At 44.2% G+C, this 24,717-nt stretch overlaps 1 protein-coding gene across 6 annotated transcripts in view; it reads right to left on the bottom strand.

Moving 5' to 3' along the window:
• The window catches only part of TTC7A (tetratricopeptide repeat domain 7A), a 267,166-nt gene that overhangs the window by 168,246 nt on the left and 74,203 nt on the right, over positions 1 to 24,717 (bottom strand). For all 6 annotated transcript variants that reach the window (XM_073339137.2, XM_073339138.2, XM_073339139.2 and 3 more), the window contains 3 exons: positions 19,466 to 19,603; positions 18,950 to 19,033; positions 4,183 to 4,287 (listed from right to left, as the gene is read on the bottom strand). In XM_073339137.2, coding sequence (XP_073195238.1) covers positions 4,183 to 4,287; positions 18,950 to 19,033; positions 19,466 to 19,603 — 327 coding nt within the window. The remainder of the gene's footprint in view (positions 1 to 4,182; positions 4,288 to 18,949; positions 19,034 to 19,465; positions 19,604 to 24,717) is intronic.

Here is a 24,717-nt window from a genome sequence, read left to right as displayed (position 1 = left end):
TTTGCAATGGAGATCTCTTTAGAGATGCATAATGGGCATTTTGGACACACTAAATCACATTGGCATATTCAATTTTTATTTATTTTTGTTTTTTTAAAGTGTTCCAGGATACTGTGTACAAAGCTGGTACTATAAATTAAATGATTGCTTGATTAACCAGCAAAGAAACAGTTCTGTACTCCCCACGACACATTACAATTATCCAGATGCATAAATGGTGTTGAAATTATTTCAGTTGCTAACAGTGTACTGCTTGCATCTGGACAGTAAACTGTCAGGGTATAGTAATGCACCAAAAGCATACAGTAGAGAGACAAAGAAAGCACGAGTTTGCTTTTTCATTTGTATAAATGATGTTCTTATTTCACCCTTTTTCTGGCTAAATGGCAATCAAATATTTATATTTATTTCATAATTCAACTAATACACTAGTCACATTTCCAGCAAGTTAGGAATTAATCAGATCTTACACTTCCTGAAAACCAAAGTGAAAAACAGTTAATATTTTTTCCCGTTAGATTGTTCAATTAAATATTGATCCAGCTCTCTATTTACATTGCCATTGATCACTGCTTTTCTAACTTGTCCAGTTTCAGTTTACAGTGATTTGATTCTAATTTTATTACCATGTAATTTAAATGCACATAATTACTGTAATTATGACATTTAGGGAAACAGCTTTCCCAAGGCAGAAACTTTTTAAGTTTACTGCCAAACCTACTTTTGCTGACAGAAGAATAGGTTACTACCTACTAGTGGATGGGGGACTATGTAAGATTGACTTTTTTTACAATCAATTTCTGTAGTTTTAAAGGGACTCCACCCATTTTTGCCCAGTTTTACATCCCTGCAATCCCATTGACTTCAGTGTCAGGGTAGAATCTAGCCCATTCACTGAAAGAAGAACAAGAATGTGTGTACTAATATATATATAAATTTTTGATTACCTGACAGTATTTCAGTGCTGTTATCTCCATCTATATATTCTGCCACCATCCATAGAATCAGCAGTGCCTTCTTCAGACAAAATACTTACATAGTACAGCACTACTCAGTGTGAGAAATGGTGGCAGAATCGGGCCCCCATGGAATAGTGCTTGCAGTTCAGTGACAGCGGACATTTCCATACTTCATTGGACATGATCCCATTCAGGGAAGTAAGGGCCTGATCCAAATAGAAAGACTCCCATTGACTCCAGTGGGTTTTAGATAGGCTTTAAATTGGGGCACAGAAAATACATCTTGCCATGGGGAACAACTGGATAAACAACTGTTAAACACACATCCCCTCTCTTTCTCAATTTGTGTTTATCTACGGCTTGCTTGTCACTTTGCAATCTGCCATGAGTAAAGGGCTGTGCACAGATGGACTGCCCCAGGAGCAGACCAGGCAGGGAGTTATGACTCACTCCCATTTATCTCCCAGACTCTCCTCTTGTTACCCCAGCAGCATACTCCTTTTCATATTTTAGCTGTGCATCGAATTATGGGGTGCCTTATGCCGCCTTACTCCCTTCCCGCCATAAGGGAAGATGGCTCTTATTTTTTAATCACTAGATTTTGCCTTATAACAGCTTCGAGTGTCCCTCCAATTCCTCATACACCCCAAAGATGAGGTAAGACAAGTTCTAGTCTTAAAGGAAATCAGCAGCTGGAATGGCAAGGTGCGTTTCCCAAATCCTAACCTACACCATCGGAATGACAAGATGGCAGCTCATCCTTTTCTTTATTAGAGTTAGGACACCTTTTAACTTTTTTTTAACTAATTAACTTTTCTTTGTATTCAGATGGCTCCAGACTGAGCCTGAATCTATGCACAGCTGAAAGAGGGTGCTCCGGGGTGACAGTAGCACACCAGGGGGGGCTGGGGCATCTGCACGGAGGGGAGTGAGGGAGGTGGCTGAGGAATATTAAAAAAAAAAAAAACAACAAGGAAGCGTACTGTTTCTCTGTTTATACTATGAACTCTTCAAGGCAGGCACCGTGTCTTTCTATGTGTTTTTATGGCTTCTAGCACAACGATCTTAATTGTGGCCTCTATGTACTCTTGTAATACACATCCTCCTCCTCCTGATGTTTCGTTCAGTGCTGAAATCTAATCAAGTGCTGAAGATTATGCAGTCTGGGCAAAACACAAATTAATGGGGTTCAAATAGTCGTCTAATTTTGCACTTGTAATCTGTAAACTGCAGATGGGACCAAAAGAGAGGCTACTAATAAGCACCTGATCGCAGGCAAAAATCAGGTGGATAGGCCTCTAAATGTTATAACTGGAACCGATAGCTGCAGGTGCATAGTTTGAACCAACAGTGGACTGTGAGCACACAATGAAATGGTTGCTGTTAGATATTTGATCCTTAATATTTAAAGAGAGGAAGAAAGGAAACAAGCTAAGCTAGCAGGAAAGCAGTAGCACAATGTACGGTAGACACAAGAATTCTGTTCCATTTCTTTTCCCTCAGTGTAGTAGCCTAGTCCTTTCATCTCAACAAATATCAAGGGCCCATTTTATTCCAATGGTAGAGGCCTTGGTTACAGCTTCAGTGCCTACAGAAAACATGAGATCATCACAATGATTTTACTTTCAGAACGGAACCTCAAAGGGTTCATTCATTCTATTATTTCAGTTATATCTGCAGGCTCGTTATAGCAGAAGACTGCATGTATAGCAAGTAACGTGGGAGGAAAATGCAGCCTTCCCTAGTGCAAAGTTTGTGTTTAGCAGGAGCCACAGGATTGTTCATAAGTTAATAAGTATCAATCTATTAGATGACGGTCATCTCTTTGTGATATTTATAAATAGGCAGGAACCCTTTATTAGTATGCTGGCTTGCACTAGATTTATCATTATTGTGTAAGATGGTTTCATCTAGGCTTGAGTCCTGCAAGAAGAATCGCTAGGCTGGCTCTCTGAGCTCACACAGAGCCCCACTGACTTCATGGTCTGTGTGAATGCCTGGGTCTGCCGGAGTGATTCTCCTCACAGGACCAGGACCGAGTTTCAAAAACTAGGCAGAAGACATTTCCTAATCATGATCACCGCAGGATACTCTAGTTCTAAGTGGTGAATACAATTTTTATCTTGAAAACCATCTGATGAGAAAGGGTAAGCAGAATGTTCAGCATAACCTGCTGGCTGTTTGCACTTTGCTTTTTAAAAATCTCTCTTTTAAGTATCAGACATTCAATTTCTGAATTAAAAAAGATTAAATTTGAGCGTGAATTTTAGTGCTCTGGAAAGGGGTCACACGGATCACCGTGGAGCGAGACACCCTATCACCTGAACAGACACGGCCTGGGCAGTGGCAGTAGCAGCTTCCCCACATGGTATCCCCCAGGGCCCTCACGCGTGACCTGGAGGGGCCAGCTCTTCAGTGAGATGATATTTCTTGTCATTTTTCAACTCGTGTCAGACCTTTAACATTATAACACAGCTTATTTTGGCATGTGATTGCCTTTGAAAAACATATATTGCTAGATTCTCAGCTGGTGTAAGTTTATGTCGCTCCACTGACTTCAATTGAATTATGCTGATTTACACAGCTACGGATCTGGCTCCTAGGGTGAAAAAATATCAGATTTTCCACTCAACCGAAGCTGATTTTTATGATGTTTTCTTTTATGCCTGTCACCTCTTTTGTTTGATTTAAAATTTCCATCTGTAATCCCTTATTGGCTGCAGGAAGACAGCAGTGGAAAAGCAAGCTCTCATTCCATTAATTAAACCAAGCAGCAAAAGACTGACAGATGTTTCTGCTTTTTAGGATAAACAGAATTTCACGGGCGCGGTCTCCCAGCCCCACTCTGTTTCTGGAGCATGTATATACAAAAGCCTGACCCAGGGACTCAAGAACAAAGGACTGAACTGTCCAGCAGAGCTGTATGACTAATAGACGAGGGGCCAGGTTCACTCTACCCCCACCACAGCCATTAGAATGTGAACTTTAATGATTTGGATTCTGTTCTGGAAATTAACCTGAACAAGCAACCCTAGGCTACCCAGGGAAATAATTCCTGATCATCTTGTATTTTTTCTTTACTCTACTGTGCCAGTGAATCTCATTTCAAAATTTCACTGCTGATATATATTTCACAGGGTTGTTGGGTTTTTTTACTGCACTATGGCACTGGCACTGCGGTACCTAATACATTATGTAAGAAGAATTGCATCAGCTCACTTACCCAGTGCAGTGGCCCAATGCAGACCTTAGCAGCCAGAAGAGGAACCATGGGATCTGCAGGACGCAACTTAGCACACTCTCTGAGCACTGACACAGCATATGCTGACTGGAGGACATGGAAAAAACAGGAGTCTGATTAGACAATGCAATTCAGTGAAATGCACGCAACAGTTACACTAGTCAGCAAAAATTCATGCATCCGCAACAAGTGAGTTGCTTTGCCTTCCTCCCCCAGCAAGAAACATATTGTTTTCAAAATGCCAAACAGCTAGACCCGGCAGCAAAAGGTGCAAGAGAACCATTTTCCCAATAAGTCAAAACACAGGCTTGTACTATTTCTATTCTTCATCTCCCCCTGGAGCCCTGCAGTAATTCACAGTGACTACAGACACACCTTCTAGAGACCCTGAAAGGAACTTGGGGAGCCTCCCCTTCAGCTAATTAAATCAAGACAAACTAAATCTTGCAGAGGTTTGGGCATTTAAATCAGTCTCTGTCTGGTGGATTTGGGTGGATTTTGTTTTTGTTCGAGTTCAGTAGCAAACGGTAATACCACCACGGGCCCACAGACCACTGAGTTGACTTGACAAATGTAGCACAATGAACTATTCAGCAGGTACCGAGAGAGGGCAGGCTGGATATGGTCACTATGCCCGGTAGAAGAATCTGAACTTCAATACAGGTGTTATGAGTAGCATATGTTAGCTCTCACAGTCTCCCTGGGATTAGATTACAATTAATGAATTACATTTAATAAATTTAGCACTTGCACAGCACTTTTCATCTTTAAAGTGCTTTACAAACATTAACTAATCTTCAGAACATGCCTTGAGGTCGGCACACCCATGGCCACCCAGAAATCTCACAGAAATATGGGGACAAAACCCAAAATCTCCTGCTCCAAAAGCACATGTCCTTACCACTCAGTCTAAAATAGAGTTTCTATTAGCAGTCTGGGGCTTATGACACACAATGGTGCAGTTCTCATTCCAACAACCTAAAGGCAGTAGTACAACAATAGTAATGTAATACTATCAATAGCCTCATTTTACAGATGAAGGAAGAGAAAGAGGTTAAGGGAATTGTCTAAGGCCAGGAGAGTCAGGTCAGAGCTGGAATTAGAATTAATACATTCCAGACTCCCAGTCCTAGGGCAGTACCCAAAATGGCTGGTGTGTTTACAAGAGTTAACAGCTCTCGACATTGTTTTACTTTTGTTTGTATTTGTGGTTTTGAGGCAAGAGTCTTGGAATTACAAAGGCACCTTCTTTCGCTCTCACATGGCTCTGGCCATGGTGTTTGATACAGGGGCTCTCTTTACCCTCCTTGAGTTACAAGTTTTGACATGGTTCACGAAAGGATCATGAGCTGGCATATTCCAAGCCCCTCCTTCTGCCTGTATTCCAGCCACAGCTCTATTACAAGGCAATACATACCTTACCCTAGGGAGCATTGACAGACTGACACTCCCAACTCCTAGTACCTCAACATGTGAGAGTTTATTCTCAAGACTGGGTTTGCAAAGGGCTGCACTGTTCACCTTTATTTACAAGGATTACAAATTAATTAAACATGGGCGGGGGAATCTCAACTCTGGTCAAGCAGAGCTCAGATGCAGAGGAAACAGATCCAGTCTGCTTTTAACTGCATTTGTGTAATCAAGAAAGTGAAGTTCTATGTTTGCTGGCAACTGTCTTTTGGGTCAGAAATAAGATGGTTGGTGAGATGTCTAAGTATGAGTCACACACAAGTTCAGGGAGGTCATGAGCATCATCCCTTTTTTTTTATGGTCAGATGGGTGGCAATCCCATGGGGAAAAGCTGAACCCACTGGTTTAATGTGAATTTTCACCCATTAAAAATATACATTCAATACTTTAGCGGATCAGCTCCATACTTTTCAACTTTGGGTTGTATTAACTGTAACCACCTTGGCACGTAGGGTTTTTTTGTAATGTGGAGCAAATAGGTGCATCTCTCAGCACATCGTTTTTTTGAGCTCAAGTCCAACATCTGCAAGAATCCACTTTCCTAGAAAGTTTTCCCCATCCCAATTTGTTAGATGCAAACTATTCCCTGTCCAAATATATAAAAGGATCTCTGTCTACTTTTGACAAGGATACTACTCTCACAGCTTCTGTCAAGTCACGTGCAGTGATGGTGAAGAAGTCTGGTAATAGATTGTTCTAAATACAATATTTTTGAAGGGGCCCATACTCATCATTTTGTGGAGCTTCAAAGGTACAGAAACTTTCAATTGTAGAAGCAAGGCAATACACTATGATAAGGATGTGGGGGGCCAGGGGAAACCAGTCAGTTTTCTTCCTCTGATTAAAGTTGTCATGGTTCTGAATCCAACAAAAGACTTCTAATTTAAATGAAAATTCTTCTCCAACTGTTAAACCCAACCCCGATATGGCTAAAAAAACCTATTTTCTAATTATGTAATGAAGGTACAGCCCTTTTCAACTATTCTCTGATGATGGACTTCACATGAACAACCTGAAGAGTGATTTACAGTTATATTTCCTTGATTATTTTCCCAAGAGAGTCTAAAGAGAAGAATTCTTTTATCAGTTACAATGGATTCATAGACTCAGACTTTAAGGTCAGAAGGGACCATTATGATCGTCTAGTCTGACCTCCTGCACAATGCAGGCCACAGAATCTCACCCACCCACTCCTGCAATAAACCTCTCACCTATGTCTGAGCTACTGAAGTCCTCAAATCGTGATTTAAAGACTTCAAGGTGCAGAGAATCCTCCAGCAAGTGACCCATGCCCCATGCTACAGAGGATTCCTTCATTTCCATGCAACTAAACTGATGGTGCTGCCTAAAAGTCTTTGTTCTTTGGCTCACTTTTGTCTTTTTACACCTCAATCTGTTCCTAACCTCTCCTCTTCCGCAGCAAAACAACAAAACAAATATTTGAGAGACAAAAATAAATTCACTAAATGTTTAGGAGGATAATGAAACCATGAAAGGTAATCAGCAGGGGTTTCTAAAGTGCAAATACTGCCAAGCAAACTTTTTTGCCCTCTTGGATAGAATTATACCACTAACAGATTAAGGGAATGCAACAGATGTAACATTTCGAATTCAGCACAGCATTTGCTCTCCTCTCGCCCAGGTACCAGGAAGCTCTTCTTCGGTACTTTTTATATTCCAGCTATGGTGGGAAAGGTTTCTCAAAAAGGTGAGTTTTGCAGCATGCTCTAAAAGTGCTCATACTTTGGTTTAGACTAAATCCCTCTGGTAGTTGGTTCCGCAGCGGTGCCCCTCAATTGAAAATGCTTTATCACCTTGGGGCTTGTAAGCTGCCTTGCCCCAGAGGAGCACAGCTGTCTTGGTGGGTCATGCATCAAAACGCAGTCACTAACGTGGCTGGATCCTGACCTGTTGATAATGGCTTTGAAGTTCAGAACCAAGCTCTTGAATTGGCAATGGAAGCAGATGGAGAGCCAATGATGGGTGCAGAGTACAGCTTATGGAAATCTGTCCTATTGAAGGGGTGAGCTGTCACATTTTCCACAAACGAGAGCCTCTGCATTGCTTTCACCTTCAACCTGGCCCAGATACAGTGAGTTACAGTAATCCAGCTTGGAGGTGATAAGTGCATGGGTCTCTGTGGCTGGATCCTTGTCTGGGAGGACTGGGAAGTCTCCCAGCCAGCTGGAAGTAGATGATGTCATTGTTCACTACTGAAAATAATAATGCACAGCTCTTATATAGCACTTTTCACCAGTAGATCTCAAAGCACTTTACAAAGGGAGGTAAGTATCATTATCCCTATTTTACAGAGAGGGAAACTGAAGCACAGCACAGAAAAATGATACTACATGTCTATCCAGGGTTAGCGATCAGTCAAGCAGGATGCTGAGACTTCACACTACTTTCATTAAAGGGAGGGCAGCTCAGTGGCCCAGCTAGCTCTTCAAAAGTGTCTCCCCCTCCTGATTGGTACAATTCCGGTCTTGTCTACCCTGGATGGAGAACAACCCTGAAATGGCAGGGAAATGGACTAGTTCAGTCATTCTCAAGCTTTTCCATAGCAGGATCTCACTTTCCATGGGATCCCCAACCCATCTAGCTGGGATTCAGCTGGACCCATTCCTATTTAGCAACACATGAAGGGCATGGTGGTTGCAACTCCTGATGCCCATTCATGACATCCCTTGGGGTCATGAACCAGAGGAGGAGAATCCCCAGATTACTTGAACTCCTCAGGTCTTTCCATCTAACTCGCATGATTCTGTGAATCCCAAGTGTGCACATCACTACATTAGCTTTCGGCTCTTAACCTATGACTTTAATTTTGCCCCTCTTCTCTTGCCCCTGCATCTAGCTAGTTAAGAAGTTACAGGCTGTGACGCTGTACGGAATATGTGGGACACTTTGTGATATTATTGATACCAGTGTTACAAAAACTGCAAGGAATCTGAGCAGATAGGCTATGTGGCGTATCTGTAAAAATGTTATAATTTGTCAAGTTTCAGAGTAGCAGCCGTGTTAGTCTGTATTCGCAAAAAGATAATTTGTCAAGTATGATCATCTTGTTTATGTGTTTGTATCACCTTTGTATTATAAATTATAAGTATGTACAGTATCTCTGTATTTCCAAACTTGTGTTGTGTTTCTGGGTGACACCCAGACAGATTGGCATCAGCAGTAGGCCTGCTTGATAGCCCATCAAGGATCAGCAAGCCATGCTTATGAACAGAACTCTAAAGCCTTTCTATGACATGTGCTGTAAAGCTTGTGTCTGGGGACACCAGAAGTACAAGCCACATGGCAAAAGAAGATAAAAGTCAGTTGCATCATCTCCATTTTGTCTTCAGTCCTGCTTCCCACCTCTGTAGTAACTTTTCAACAAACTGAAGCTCTGAACAAAGGACTGAATGACCCATCCAAGCTGTGAATGTGTTCCAGAGGTACTTTCAAGCCAGCAAACTCACCAATATTGCTAAGAACCCGATATATGGACTTTGAAGTCTTTGTACATATGTGACTGCTTTACCATTGAACAACTCTCTTCTTGTTCTTTCTTTTCTCTTTATAATAAACCTTTAGTTTTAGTTACTAAAGGACTGGCTGGCAACGTGGTATTTTGGGTAAGACCCAACCTAATACTGACCTGGCAATGCGGCTGGCCCTTTGGGTTCAGAAGAACATTTTGTATAGAGAGCAGAGTTTTAAAATAACTTCTCACTATACTGGACTTAAGTGCTGATCGGAAGCCAGAGAACTGGAATGCAAGAAGGGGGCTGTGTATTTCCTTCTCTGCCTCCCCCCCCCCCTTTTTTTTTGGCTTCTTGATAACCAGTGTGGGGATCAGAAGCAGAGTTTGTGACTGGTTGGGGAGTTTAACTTCACTGTTACTCCCAAGACTGGTGGGTATCTGCTCTCCTTTTTGCAGTCTACCCTGACCCTGGCATTTCCAGTGAGGGCTGCCCAAGGCACACTGGGTCACACAGGCAATCAGCTTCAACATTCATCATTAAAATAATTGCCAAACCCCTCCATCCCCTTTCTGTGATTAGTTTTTAACATAAATATGCTCTCACTAATTATGAACAAATATCTTCATGTACACTGCCACCAGGAAAATAGCTATGTCTGAATTTAGGAATGGTTTCTTGCTTTATATATATCCCCCCACCTGCCCCTCCCAAACACATCACATATCCTCTGTTTCATTTTCAGGAATATTTGGAAATTTCCATTTGCTTACTGTCTTAAACACACTCACACAAATCTCTCTTGTCCTGTGCCCCCTTACCCCAATCAAAAGAAACCAAACTATTGACTGTCCCCTAGATGACTGACCTTTGTAACAGGATCTTTAACCAATGAATGTTCAATATTTTAACTTTCATTCCCCAGTGATACTATTTAAGGAGCCATCTGAGGCCTTTGCTGTTCCCAAGGCTCCTGACTGCAATGCAAAGACAAACGTGCTTTTTTTAATGCTGGTTACCTAGCAACCAGCTTAAGCTTTTGCAAGGAAACCAACAGAAGGAGTAACCTAAATCACAAAATTCATCTGCTCTTGCTGCAGAATTATGTATCAGATATATTTATATCTTTCTTTCTAACCTTCTAGAAGGCTTTATCTCGGCATTATAGGCATGTCTTTGAGTCAAATGTAAGGCTCTTGATAAAGATGTTTGCTTTTGTTGCACTGTTTTTAAATAAGACTAAAGTGTTCTTGTTTCTGGTTGGAACACGGATGGAAAAAGCTTAAAACGTAAAGATGTCATATTAACTAGTCATTACTTGGCTGTGGATATTACAGATCAACAAACCCATATATTCCTCACTGGATCACGGTGAGCAGCTCATCTCTGTGCAAAACTGACTTCAAGGGAAGCAACTGAAATCAAAACTAAATGCTGACAGCGCAGCGCTGAGCAGCCCCACGCTACAAGCAAACATTAACCAATGCTTAGCCAGCAGTGGATACAGAACCCATGGCTCTGGGAACAGTGAGCTTCCTTTCCCCAAGCAGAACTGCTGAGTGCCGGAGATGCTGACAAGAACGTAACAATTATTATTTGTATTGCACCAACACCCCCTGAAAGCATTATGTTGCTAACAACATTTCAGGTGTCAGAGCATGACTTCCTCCTCCTCCCTCTGTTACCCATGCACAATGGCAGGAAGGTTAAGAGCTGTTTTTCTGTAGTGCCGTCTGTGGTTTAAGCCCCTCTCGCCATTCTGCATAGCTTTCACAGCAATGTCCCTAGCACCTGCCAAGGCAGGGGGAGCAGGAATGATGTAACTGCTCCCAAACTCATGCAATTGCTGCCCTTGCTGCAAGTGCCACGACAGCTGTCTGCTCTAGATGTATAGTAGCATACTGGGTGCTCCATGAACTTGGAGGCAAGCGCTGTGGGTGCCCTATGGGCTCTAATGTTTGGTAGGTCAAACGCACTTGGGTAAGTGCCTCCAACATCCCATGCCTCCGAAGGTAACTTCTCCCTCACTGTCCTTTCAACTGCCATGGGGCCTACCCCATCCGCACAACCTATCTCCCCTCTTCCAGTGCAAGGGTGAGAAGAGCAGCCAATTCACGCTTCAGCAGATACATCACACTGCCCTCTACTGGTGTAAGAGTGCTCAGCCCTTCCACCACATTCTCCCCTGCCTCAAATACATTTCAAAACCAATAATGGAGCTTTGGTTTCTCTCAACTCTTTTTCAACATAAACATTTATTTAAAAAAAAAATTAATTAAATAACGCTCCCATGCACTGTATAAAGAGAATGCCTTGCCATCTGCCTGACACAGGAGACCATCACTCCATTAAAGTAAGCTTAATTAACTATCCGGGTACCCAGTGCTTTTTGTAAGGGTGGTTTTTATTACTGTTTAAAGCTGAAGAAAGAAACAATTCTGTAGCTGTCCCTAAATAGCTACATTTCCGATTCAGATAGGGAAACCTACCCATTGGCATGAAGGCCAAAACCATGCGTCCTGAGAGAAGGGCTGCGAGAAGACGGTGGGCAATAATGTCGAATACTGCCCAAAGCAGATGAGTGAGTTGAGCAAGCACCTTTACCATTTCATCTCTACAGAGAACGGGTCGCCACAGTTTTGGGGCATAAGAGATTCGTTAAGGAATGGTTCGGCCCTATGATGTGTTGAGCATCCTCCACTGACAAGGAATTCAGGACCCAGAGCATCTTGTAGGATTGGAGCCTAGAAAGGCAGGAATATGAGAGGGGAACACGTAACAGACAGCTAGCCTGCAGCCAGTGCAATGCGTGCAGCCGCTAGAGGCCCCAATTTACATCCCTTGTGCTTGTAATAAATCACATAGGCACCCAAGTTTGACAGCTTTGGCCCAACAGAAGTGCCCTAGTTAGCAGAGGTGTCAGACATGAGTAACTTGCACCAACTCCAGTGGACGATGCTTGGCTGGGGAGGGGTCAAAAAGAGAAGTGGACTACCCCAAACTGCCAAACGGGGTCTATGCAAACCTCCTTGACACCCCCTCCAAAACCGGCCCTTCTTCCCTCACTCTGCTCCCCTGACAGAGGTCCCCATTTTGCACTTTGTAAGTCTTCTCATGCTAAGTCAACCATGTTCAGCCTAATAACCCATGCTGTGCCCTGGCAGTGCAGAAAACCTGTAAAGCTGGCTTACTGGGTTTTCTGAAGGTTCTCTCAGGCAACATAGGGCTGATGTAGTGGCTACCACACCACTTCCCACTCTCAGACATCCCCCATCCCTGGTGTAAAGGGCATGACTGGGGAGCCACCACATCCAGCCAATCTCTGGCTGCCATATCAGCACATTGTGCGATGTTAACATCAGGTGCATCTTAGAGCAGCTCCAAGTTGTGCCTTAGGATTAACCTGGCACCCAGCATCTCCAAGATTGGGGAGGGGTTTCCATAAAATTGATTCAAAGACACCTTCATCTCTGTCCAGAGCTTCATGAGGTGCAAAAGGGTCCTTCCCAGTGACCTGGCATTATAGCAACAGATGCACTCAGAATGCCCAGACAGATAGCTAGAAAGGTGTAGCTTAAAACTTTGAATACATAGGCTTGGAAGTTTCACACTGTATTTTTCTCAATCAAATCAAAGGTAATTCTTCTGTTTGGAAAACACACCTCATTGCACACTTGTACTACGATGGCTAAAAATACCTTTCTAGAAATCACACATCAGTGTTCAGAGAAGCACAGCAAAGTGAAATCATTGTTATTCTGTTACTACTTTTGTTTAAATTCAGCTGTACAATAAAAAGGTTGTTTCTTTGCATAATCTCATTCACCATTTAAAGAAAAAAAACCCAGCTACCTACCTTTCGTAACTGTTGTTCTTCAAGATGTGTTGCTCATATCCATTCCATGCTAGGTGTGTGTATACCCATGTGCACGGCTGCTGGAGATTTTTCCCTTAGTGGTATTCATAAGGCTGGATCTGGTGCCCTCTGGAGCACTGCGCTTATGTGCCAGTAAATGAGGCACCTCCGGCCCTGCAGCCTCTCAGTTCCTTCTTGCCGTCAACTCTGACGGCGGGCAAAGAGGGTGGGTCATGAAATGGACATGAGCAACACATCTCAAAAGGATAACAGTTACAAAAGGTGCTTGAGTGCTTGTTCATGTCAATTCCATGCTAGGTGACTCACAAGCAGTATCCCTGGAAGTGGGACCACTAGGTCCATATCATGTCTGCCGGAAGCGTAGTCTGAAGCCAGCCATGTCTGCAGGGGTCTGAGATGCAGACGGGCATGATGGACCATATATGTACATACTGCCATGCGACCCAGCAGCTTGAGGCATACCCAGGCGGTTGTGAGTGGGTGAGCTCTGCCGTGGGTGAGGAGGTCTGACATAGCCTTGAACCATGACTCTGGCAGAAAGGCCCTGGCCTGCGCAGAATCGAGCACTGCCCCTATAAATTCTATCTGCTGAACCAGGGTAAAAGTTGATTTCTGTTAATTTATAAGTATTCCTGACAAGTGGCCCACACCAGACTGAGGCTGTGCCGAACCTCCTTTTGCGACCTGCCTCTGACAAGCCAGTCGTTAAGGTACAAGTATATCAGTACGCCTCGACACCTCAGGAAAGTGGCCACTTCCACCGTGCATTTTGTGAAGACTCTTGGGGCCGATGAGAGGCTGAAGGGCAGTGCCGTGAATTGGTAATGGCGTTGGCCCACCATGAATTGGAGGAATCGCCTGTACCCATAGAAAACAGAAATATTAAAATAGGCGTCCTTTCAGTCGAGGACGGAGTACCAATCTCCCAGATCCAGAGAGGGGATGATGGAGACCAGGGAGACCATGAGGAACTTCAACTTCTTGAGATACTTCTTGAGGTGATGCAGGTCTAGGACGCTTCTTTGGCCTTCAGGATCAGGAAGTATTGGGAGTAAAATCCCTTCCCCTTCATACAGCCCCTACCCTATAGGAGGGTCTCCACCTCCTGGATGAAGAGTTGCTAATGAGACGAGTCCCTGAAGAGGGACAGGGAAGGGGGGTGGGAGGGAAGGAGGAAAACTGCAGGGTGTAACCGCTATGAGCACCCATTGGTCCATGGTGACCTTGGCCCATGCAGAGAGGAAGGGAGATAGGTGGTCCAGAAATAAATGGGGGGGATGGATCCTGGGGTGAGACTGCAACTGTGTCCTCATGTGCACTCTCAAAATAACTGAGAGCCACCTGAGTGATGCTGAGGGCCTGACTAGGCAGCTGAGGAGGACAGAGCAGGTTGGCAGAGTTTAAAGCCTATGTTCTTTCTTTTGCAGGAGCTCTGCCGCTGAGGGCCCAAGTATCTGGGCAGAGTTGAAGGCCAGAAGTGTTTCCTAGAGGCCTGTGGTGTGGACAGGCCCAAGGAGTGAAGCCTGTTGAGGGAATCTTTCAGGCCATGCAGCCTGGCATTCATCTGCTCCGAAAATAGAGCAGTGCCCTTGAAGGGGAGGTCCTGAATGGACTGCTACACCTCCTGGGACAGTTGATGCAGATGGACTGCCGCCATGAGCCTCGCCACATAGACACCACAGAGGTCACAGACCTGGCTGCCGAATCAGCCACATCCAGCACAGTTTGGAGCAAGGACCTAGCCACAGTCTTGCTCTCCTCCAAGACCGAAGCGAACTGCTGTCTGAGCGCCTGTGGCAGAGAGTCCTTGAATTTTGCCAGGGTGTCCCAGATGTTATAATGGTGTCTCCCCAGCAATGCCTGCTGGTTGGAGGTGCTAAGTTGGAGACTGGCCATGGAATAAATTTTCTTCCAAAAAGATCCAGTTTCCTTGCGTCCTTATTTTCAGGTGTGGCGCTCGCCTGACCCTGCCTATCTTGTTCGTTGGCCACAGTGAGTATAAGAGAGCTGGGGGGGGTGGGGGGGAGTATAAGAGAGCTGGGGGGGGTGGGGGGGAGTATAAGTACTCATAGCCCTGGGCCGGGATGTAGTACTTCTTTTCTACCCTGTTCAAAGCTGGGGGCAGGGAGAACGGGGTCTGCCAGAGGGCCTCAACTACCTTCAGAACCTCATCGTGTACCAGGCGTGCCATCCTAGATGGCACCACTGCAACCAGGATATCAAGGAGCTGCCAGAGGGTTCAGTAAATTCCTCTGCCTCTAACCCCAAATTCAAGGCCACCCTCTTCAAGAGGTCCTCATATGCCCATCCAGAAGGAGTGGGTGGGCAGGCCTAGTGACCACCTCGTCCAGGGATAATGGCAACACTGGGCAGGGGACAGGTACCCCTTCCTCTATTGTGGAGGCTTCCCCTTGAGTCGAAGCCTGTACCTCAGTATCTGCTTCGGAACCCTAATCTGATTCCAGTACAGAGACACGGAGTGCTGCGGTCCACTTCCCTGATGTGGTGAAGGAAGACCGCTGAGAATACGGTCCCGGCATTATAGGGAGCCCCTATTAGTTCCAGTGTGGCCATTTGAGTGGCCATTGCCCGTGCGGCCAGGCACCCACTGCAGGGCCGATCAGTGCCTTCGCAGAACTGCAATCCCCTTCCAACTCCAAGGAGGTCTCCTCTCTCAGAGACCAAACTGGCGCTGATGGTGCCTCTCGCTGTTGGCTCAGATGCGGTGCCGAGCAGTGGTGCAGAGAAGGTGACCGCTGGTGGGGGTCTGAAAAGCGGTGTTGTGTTAGAGACTGGAGTTGAGTTGGTGGTGAGACATGTGAAGACAGAAACCAAGGCGATGGAGATCGGGAACGGGGCGTCAGAGAACGGCAGTGCAGTGACTGGTGCCAGAGGCTGACAGTACCAGGGAGATCTGGACTGATACCAAGTGGTCTGTGATCCTTGTCTCGGTGCTGAGGACTGGGAACGCAGGCTTGGGGACTGGAGCCGCGGAGTAGGAGACCGTGGGTGCAGTGCCAGAAACTGGGGCCATGGCGTTGTGGAGCGGTGCCAGGACTCCAGAGAGCGGTAATGCCCAAGTAGCCATTAGGGTGGACCCATAGGTGGTTTACCCTTGGAAGGCGGGACCTTTACTGGTTCCGCCAGTGGGGGATGGTCCCTCAGAGTAGATGGCATTGGTAGAGCTGTCAGGTCCCTGACCACTTGGAAGGCCTCCGGTGTGGAGGGCACCATAAGGTGCATGGGACCACTGCTGCTCCCTGGAGTCAGAGGTGTTTCCCGTACCAGTCTCAAAGCCCTGAGCAGAGAAGCTTCACCTTGCAGTCCTGTCAGAGGCAGATGGTCCAAGCTGGGTCCTTTGCCTGCCACCCCTTTCCCATCTTTTTATGAGGCCAGTGAGCGTCCCTGGTCAGTGAGCTACTTTCTGTGGTGCTTTTGCAGCACCAGTCATGGTGAGCAGTGCCGAGAGGAAACTAGCGCCGGTGGGGCGCTCCTTTCTGAGGCTGAGGTACTTGGTGCCGAGTCGGAGCAGGAGGGTTCTGAGGCCCGTCTGAAAGCTGCCTCTATCAGAAGGGCATTGAGATGAATGTCTCTATCCTTTGGAGTGCATGACGTACAGTCCTTACAGATTTTGCACTTCTCTTTAATGTGCGATTCCCCCAGACACCTTAGACAGCTTGAGTGGGGGTCGCTGACAGGCATAGGTCTATGGCAGATGGCACACGGTTTGAAACCCAGGGACCAGAGCATGCCCTGTCCTGGGGACAAAGTCCCTAGGGGGACTACTAACTATCTAGACTAACTACTTATCTAACTATACTTAATGAACTATATACAACTATGAAGTCAAATCACTAAGAGCACTTTGCAAACTGTAAAGGGAGAAAGGCGTTCCTGCGACCCTCATGGGCAGTAAGAAGGAACTGAGAGGGCACAGTGCCCGTGGCACCTCATATACTGGAGCATAAGTGTGAGGCTCCAGAGGGCGCCAGATTCGACCCTATGGATACCACTAAGGGAAAAATCTCTGGCAGCCATGCAGGTGGGTGCGCACACACCTAGCATGGAATTGACATGAGCAAGCACTCGAAGAACCTCTGATTTGTCCAATGTAAATATCCTACAGAGCAGTGTTCCCATCTTTGTGAAGAAGAGGAGCACAAATAAAATAATGCATAAATCCTACAGCATTTATATAGTAAACAAGCATACCTTACTGACCTAATGATCAGACTGATACACCTGTGAAAAACAACATACTCCACTTGGCTAATTTGTTAGCTAGTGGATGGAAGAAATGACTGGAATTTTGACTCTCAAGTATCCCTTGACTTGGTGAAGGAGGAAATGTGAAGTGCAAGTTAACACAAGCAGAACATAGTGTAAATAGAGAGCAAGATTGGATTTGATACCACTTTTACACAGGACAGATTTTGCAATGTAATATTGAAGGTTTCAAGATTTGCAGGTCAATAAAAGGGTATACTGATCTGGGTTCCCATGACACCAAAGATTTATGAGTCTGATTTCCAATGCTGCAGGAAAAGTTCCATCTTAGGATGTGGGATCTCATGTCTTGGTAATGTGGTCAGAATTAGCTGTGGCTGAGAGACAGGTGAAAACAGATCTCTTACCTCTGAAAGCTCAAGTGTATTCTGCGGTCTACACCGACCACACTGCTCATCATCCCTCCCTGCTACCTTTGAGTGCTTACATTCAAATGAACTCTGTTCTACACAAGCTGCAAAGCTGTATAAAAATGTATGCCACATCTCCTATTAGAAAGATGACGCATTGCAGAGCATACGACAGGAATCCTCTAGGAATACTTCAGGACTAGAAATGGAATACTGCACAGATGGGACTGTTAGGTAAGGGAACTCCCTCTGCTCCCTATAAGGTTCAGAGTATTTAGAGCTCTTACATCAATTTATCAGGCCACTTCACTTCCTGAACATTTAAAGTCTAGGCAATAGGATAGGATGTCCTTTGATTTCAATTATTTACATACATTTATACTGAGGCAAGTGTGAGTTTTACTGCTTTTTTAATTTCTTTTTTAATATTGAATGTGTAATATCTAAAGGATACCAGAAGAGGTACATAAGCAAATATGTAACATGAAGAGAAGGACAGAGTTCTCAATTAAATTGTTAATGGCAATAGGTTAGCACCCTATTTATTGTTAAGAGTTTCACCTTGGGGTCTTCTGTGTCCCTATAGGAGCCCTGTGGACATGCTCACTGTGTTTCTAAATTGGCTTTTGCACCTCCTTCCTTCACCTTTCTTCTGCTGGATCATCACAACCACAGTCTTGTCTGCTTCAGAGGAGTAGGCAATGCTCCCTTGGAAGCAGGCAAAGCCACTCCTTAATCCGACAGAGTGGTTGTGGATTTGGGGATTTGCAAGGGCACATTGGCCAGTTAAGTGCCAGTTCAATTGAAAGTCAAGGGGGACTGGGTACCTAATTCCCATTTATGCCTTTGAAAAAATCTTCCCCCAAACCTGCGCCTTTCACAGGACAGTGCAGGGTGTTGGCAGTACAGCACTAGCTTATTGTTTAATTGACCAACAGTTTATGGCTTGTTTATGAATTGATACATTGTATGAATCTTTTCTGTGTGTGCAATGATTTTCAAAGCTCCTAAAGCATTTAGGAGCAAGCATCCCCTTGAAAATCTCCACCTCAGCGCCTAACTGCTCCTGTATATTGCACGCTTTATGGCTGGTCTAATATTTTCTTTCCGCTTTTAATGTACAAATATATTTAATATACAAGTTAATGAGATGGTCCACATAGTCCCCAAAAATCCTACTGTGACAGGGAGCTCTAACTTTTCACATAGGCTGTACACAGTCATTAACTCATATAAAATATGTGATTCTGTACATCCCACAGATGAAAAACATGCTTCTCTGATTTAGGCCTTACCTTCCCGCAAGCCACCATGGAAAGGGCCAGCTGGTACCAGAGGTGGAATTCACCAAATGCAAACTTCATTGCTCGCTCCAGACACTGAAAAATAAACATTGGGAGAAATATCAGAGACGCATTTTTCTCCCTGTGTCAAGGCTGCTGCTCAGACAGCTCAGTGGCCAAGTAAGGACTTGCACAAATGGACAACCTGAAATGGCCAGAAGTGATCTTTTATGGCATTTTTCCCCTTTCCAATTTCCCTCCTAAGTTAATGGATACTGCAGGTACTCAGCACCTCTGAAAATCAGGCCCATTTTATTTAAGTGCCTATGAATGGCTTTAGGAGCCTAGTTTGGGCACTCAGACGTGTATATTTTTTACCTAAACTGACACAGACTTGAAGCTGTTTCTAAAAATTTTCAACTACTGTCTTTCCTGCTCACTCCCACCACCAACATTCAACAATTATTTTTCAAAGGACAGTGTTTGTTTGAAAGAATTAAGCTGATGTCTCAGTAAAAGATCAGGTACCTCAGAAAGCATGACATACTGCCCTCTTCTGCCCAGCGTGATACTCAGAAGGTCATACACTGCAGAAGCATCCTGGAGGCTGACAGCTCGATCATCCTTCTGGTCAGGGGCACGGCTAATTACTGCATCTCTGTTCGCCTGGTCACAAACACAAATAAGAAATCTGACCTGATGACAGTGAATTGAGAACACCAAGCCAAATGCAGAAGGGTATCTGTTTGTCATTGACTGTGTTTGCCCATTATCACTCCATGTCAAAACAAGCAGTAGATCTACCTCCCCATTTATCTGCATGAAGCTAGTTCAGGATGGCATACATATGAAAGGAAATTCTGGAAACAGCTCATCACCATTAACTTACAGAATCATAGAAATTACAGATGGAAATGAGCTACTGGGCCAGAATTTCCAGGAGTCAGAATCCCAGGGCCCCATATAAATTGTGTGCCTAATTATTTCAATTGCCTGCACCTGTGGCGATTGCACCTACATTGCTGTATATTCCCCCAGGCTTCTGATAGTTTATTACTTCCCAATGGTAGGTATTTCTTTTAATCCTTTCTGCTGTTCACTTTTTATCAGTTAATTTGGGCATGTTGCCCTAATAATTGGATTTGTCTGTCATCATGTTAATGCATGCAGAGGCCTTTGCAATGTCATGCAAATAAGATTTTTTAAAAACAATTTGTACAGATAATAATTTATTATACATAACTCATAATTCATTGCAATACACTGAAAATTCAATTTAAATAGAACCTACCTTTTAACTTCTGACAAGATAAGGACAGTCCAGTAACTCACTAGGAATATTCTGAGCTGCCATGCAAGGGACTCAGGTTTGACTCCAACATCTACACTGGCAACTGAACGACAAAACTTTTGTCTTTCAGAGGTGTTAAAAAAACACCCTCCCAAGAGACAGAAGTTTTGCGATGACAAGTGCCGGTGTGAACAGCTCTTTGTCGACAGGAGCGCTCTCCTGACGACAATGCTGATGCCGCTCATTGGGGGTGGAAGTTTTTTGTCAGCAGGAGAGCCGACAAACAGCAATTACGCTGCATGCCCTTTAGTGACTTGGCTGCAGTGACACAGCCCTGTTGCTAAAAGCTGCATAGTGTAGACACAGCTAAAGACAAAGGATAAAATCCTGACCCCACTGCAACTTCAGTGGGGCTAGGATTTCACCCAAAGCATCCAGCCCCTGAGGGTATGACTACTATACAACATGGGCATGGGCTCTGACAAGTGTTTAAGCCCAAACCACACTACCATCCACACACATAAAACCCTCTGATAGGCACCTGCACCCCTCAGAACACAGGTTGCTGGCTCATCCAGCGGTACAAGGGTATAACACTGCAGAATTCTGGTCCACCTGTGGTATGAGGACTATGAGGCCCATGATTTTGACAGGAACACCAAGAATCTGCATTTATCTGAAAAGACCGCTAAGAGGCAGGTGGGATTCGAGACCTACTGCACCACTGTCTCGTGCAGGGAGCAGATCAAAAACTTCCAGACTACCCAGCGCAAAGTAAAGGATGGGAATTGTGTGTCTGGGAACTCCCCGGCTACCTGCTCCTACTATGAGGAATTTGACCAGAGGCTGACAACCGCCCTAGCACAGAATTGGGCATGGCTGACTCCAGAGTAGGGATGATGTGCCTCTAACCCTGGAGGGAGTGCCTCATGGCATTCAATAGAACTGCAGACAGGCTCCACAGAAATCCCATCTGGAGCTCCTCAGCTGAAAGGACATCAAGAGCTGAACATTATCCAAGCTGGGAAAACTAAGATTCCCCACAGTTCCATCAAGGGCAAAAAAACCCAGCCCAATCCAACCCACCTATTCCTCCCAAATGGGAAGACTGCAAGGTTTGTCTTGTAATCTTATTTTCATGTCTTTTTCTCTCTAACTGCAGAGAAATGATCCTGTCAAAAGGTTAAACACAGGAATCAAGCATATAAAAAATGACAGAATATGGAGGTCTTACAGACCACGTATATTTCATTACGATAAAACTACAGCTGTTTCATGTTATATATTATATGTTACCAACATTCATTGCCACAGTTAGAATCATAGACTCATAGAAGATTAGGGTTGGAAGAGACCTCAGGAGGTCATCTAGTCCAACACCCTGCTGAAAGCAGGACCAACCCCAACTAAATCATCCCAGCCAGGGCTTTGTCAAGCCGGGCCTTAAAAACCTCTAAGGATGGAGATTCCACCAGCTCCCAAGGTAACCCATTCCAATGCTTCCCTACCCTCCTAGTGAAATAGTTTTCCTAATATCCAACCTAGACCTCCCTCACTGCAACTTGAAACCATTACTCCTTGTTCTGTCATCTGCCACCACTGAGAACAGCCAAGCTCCATCCTCTTTGAAACCCCCACTTCAGGTAGTTGATGGCTGCTATCAAATCCCCCTTCACTCCTATTTTCTGCAGACTAACTAAGCCCAGTTCCCTCAGCCTCTCCTCATAAGTCATGTGCCCCAGCCCCCTAATCATTTTTGTTGCCCTCCGCTGGACTCTCTAATTTGTTCACATCCTTTCTGTAGTGGGGGACCCAAAACTGGACGCAATACTCCAGATGTGGCTTCAACAGTGCCAAATAGAGCAGAATAATCACTTCCTTTGATCTGCTGGCAATGCTCCCACTAATGCAGCCCAATATGCTGTTAGCCTTCTTGTCAACAACGGCACACTGTTGACTCATATCCAGCTTCTCGTCCATTGTAATCCCCAGTTGAGGAGGCCAGCACAATTACTGACAACCAATACAATCACTAACAAAGGGCTAAATGGCAACCATAGTTAAAGGAAACTGACAGGTCTAATTCACCCCAAAATGTAAAGTCTGGTAAAAACAAGCTTTTACAAACTCTAAAACCAACATTTCAATTATTTTTTTAAAAATCACAATGAAATTAATTTTGTTTATAAAAAAATCCCCTACAGTTTACAGCACACATTTTGCTGTACTAGGATAGTATATAAGAATCAGAAAATGAAACTGAGACTTTGATTTGAAACTGACTAAACATTAATCTTGCAATCAGGGCCCCAAAATATAATGAAGTAATCTTAATTTATTGTCCAGTGTGACAGGAAAGCAAATATTAAACAAAGAAGAATGAAAAGTCAATTAAATTGTTAAACTTGCCTTAAGGATTAACCTTTAAAAAAGAAGATAACATGGTAGGGCTAAAAAGTTAAGGAAAAAGTGCATAGAATGATCCTTACTGCCAATTAAATCCTCCCACACTTATACGACAGCTTTAAAAAAAGTTTCTGCATCAGTTACTCGCTACAACCATTTGTGAAAAATAGCTACACTGAAAAAGCACCCACATATTTCGTAAACTGCGAATCAGCCTCACGTCATAGTCAGCCTTACCCTGCTGCTATTTTGGGCCTCTGTCTAGTACTGAATTGTGATTTTGTAACTGATGTATTAGCAGAGAGATAGAAGATTCATCAAAACTGGAGAATGTCCATCAATTTCTGCTAACAGATCGATATTACATATTGGTGCCACGTACCCCTTTGAGAGTATCTAGATCCTGCAATAAATGGCATATTACAGGGGTACACGATTTTAGAATAGCTTCTCAATCTGAAGATACTGCACTTTACCTAGAAAGAGAGCAATTCAAAATAAGAAAATATTACGAGACTCGTGATAAAATCGTGAGAGTTGACAACACTGTATTTTGTTCACATTGGCTGTTACTGCTGTAATAATATGTATTATACACTAAACAGGTCAGTTAGTACCTTGTATTAGCTAGATATTAGAAGTAATCAGTGCGAGACTTGAGATACCATTTATTACTATAATATTACATACAGGAAAAAATTGTGACTCGTTTATTGAAACCCATTTGGGGTGAATCAATACATTTTCAGGGTTTACTATTTCCAAGATGAATAATACTGAGATCTAAAACATCATTAGCCAGGATTTCATGCTGTATTTATTTAAATTTATAATGAATATAGGTGGGATTTTCAAAAGCACCTACGTGACTTGGGAGCACAAGTCTCAGTGAAACTCAATGGGGCTTATGGTTCTAAATCACTTACGCACTTTTGAAAATCCCACCCTATTTTTTTTCCAAGTGCCTGTGCTGGGTTCTAGGTGCCTTTACTATACACTAAAAATACAATCAAATAAAAATAAACCCAGGAGCTCCTACTGACCCCCAAGCAAATACAAACCAAACCAAACCTATTCTTAATAAAAATAAATAATAGCCCTTTGTCCACAAACATCAGCCTTTATCCTTCCCCAAGGAAGGAGGCAGCCCTTGCAATATGCTGTGAAGATCAACAAAGGCCATTTCAGAACAAAATGGACCCAAGTACTTTAGAGTATGTCTACACAGCAACTAGACACCACTCAGGCTTGTGGGTCTCAGGCTACAGGGATATTTCACTACTGCATAGACTTCTGGGCTCAGGCTAGAGACTGGGCTCTAGGACCCTGTTAGGTGGGCGGGTCCCAGGGCTCGCTCCCCCAAGAAGTCTACACAGCAATGAAACGAGACCCATGAGCCTGAGTTGGCTGGCACGGGCCAACCACGGGTTTTTCTTTGCTATGTAGACCTACCCTTAGTGCTTTCTAGCTCAAAATCCACATGTGTAGCCCACCACAGAATACAGAACAGCACTAATGCCATGTACTCCTGGCAAGTTACCTTACTTACTAAGCAGGTTGCCATCCTCTCCACCAGTTTCAGTTTCCCAGTTGGTTTAAGTTGCAACCCCATGCAGGGCACACTGCAGTAGTCTAACCTCAGGGTGACAAAGGCATGGATCATCATGTGAATAGGGATACTCTGGCCTCCTTCTGATCATCCTCCAGGATTCACAAGTGTGGGGGCTGGTCCCACACCTTGTTCCATAGAAGATAAGCCCATCTCTGTGATGGAATGGGTCAGAAGAAACCTCCATGAGGGGAACCTCACAGAGATTTCCTTTCCTTCCCAGATTATACACACATACACATACCACTGGGGCAATCTGATGCTGTGTTTTATCCTTGCCTCTTCATTCATTTCCCCTTTACAATGTTAATTTTAAAGGGGGAAGGAAAAGATCCCTGCTGGCACCTGACATGGTGATTATATCTGCAGCCCAGCTCTGCGAATGACTGAGCAACACACATATTGATTCTTTCTGGAAGTCAATATCAACATTTATATTGAAAAAAAGATAGAGATGACCTTGTGCTTGTCTGT

The sequence above is a fragment of the Lepidochelys kempii genome, chromosome 3, assembly GCF_965140285.1.
Source record: "Lepidochelys kempii isolate rLepKem1 chromosome 3, rLepKem1.hap1, whole genome shotgun sequence".
NCBI classification, from domain to species: domain Eukaryota; kingdom Metazoa; phylum Chordata; order Testudines; family Cheloniidae; genus Lepidochelys; species Lepidochelys kempii.
The sequence above is the reverse complement of the archived record's forward strand: the minus strand, read 5'-3'. Positions and strand labels throughout refer to the sequence as shown.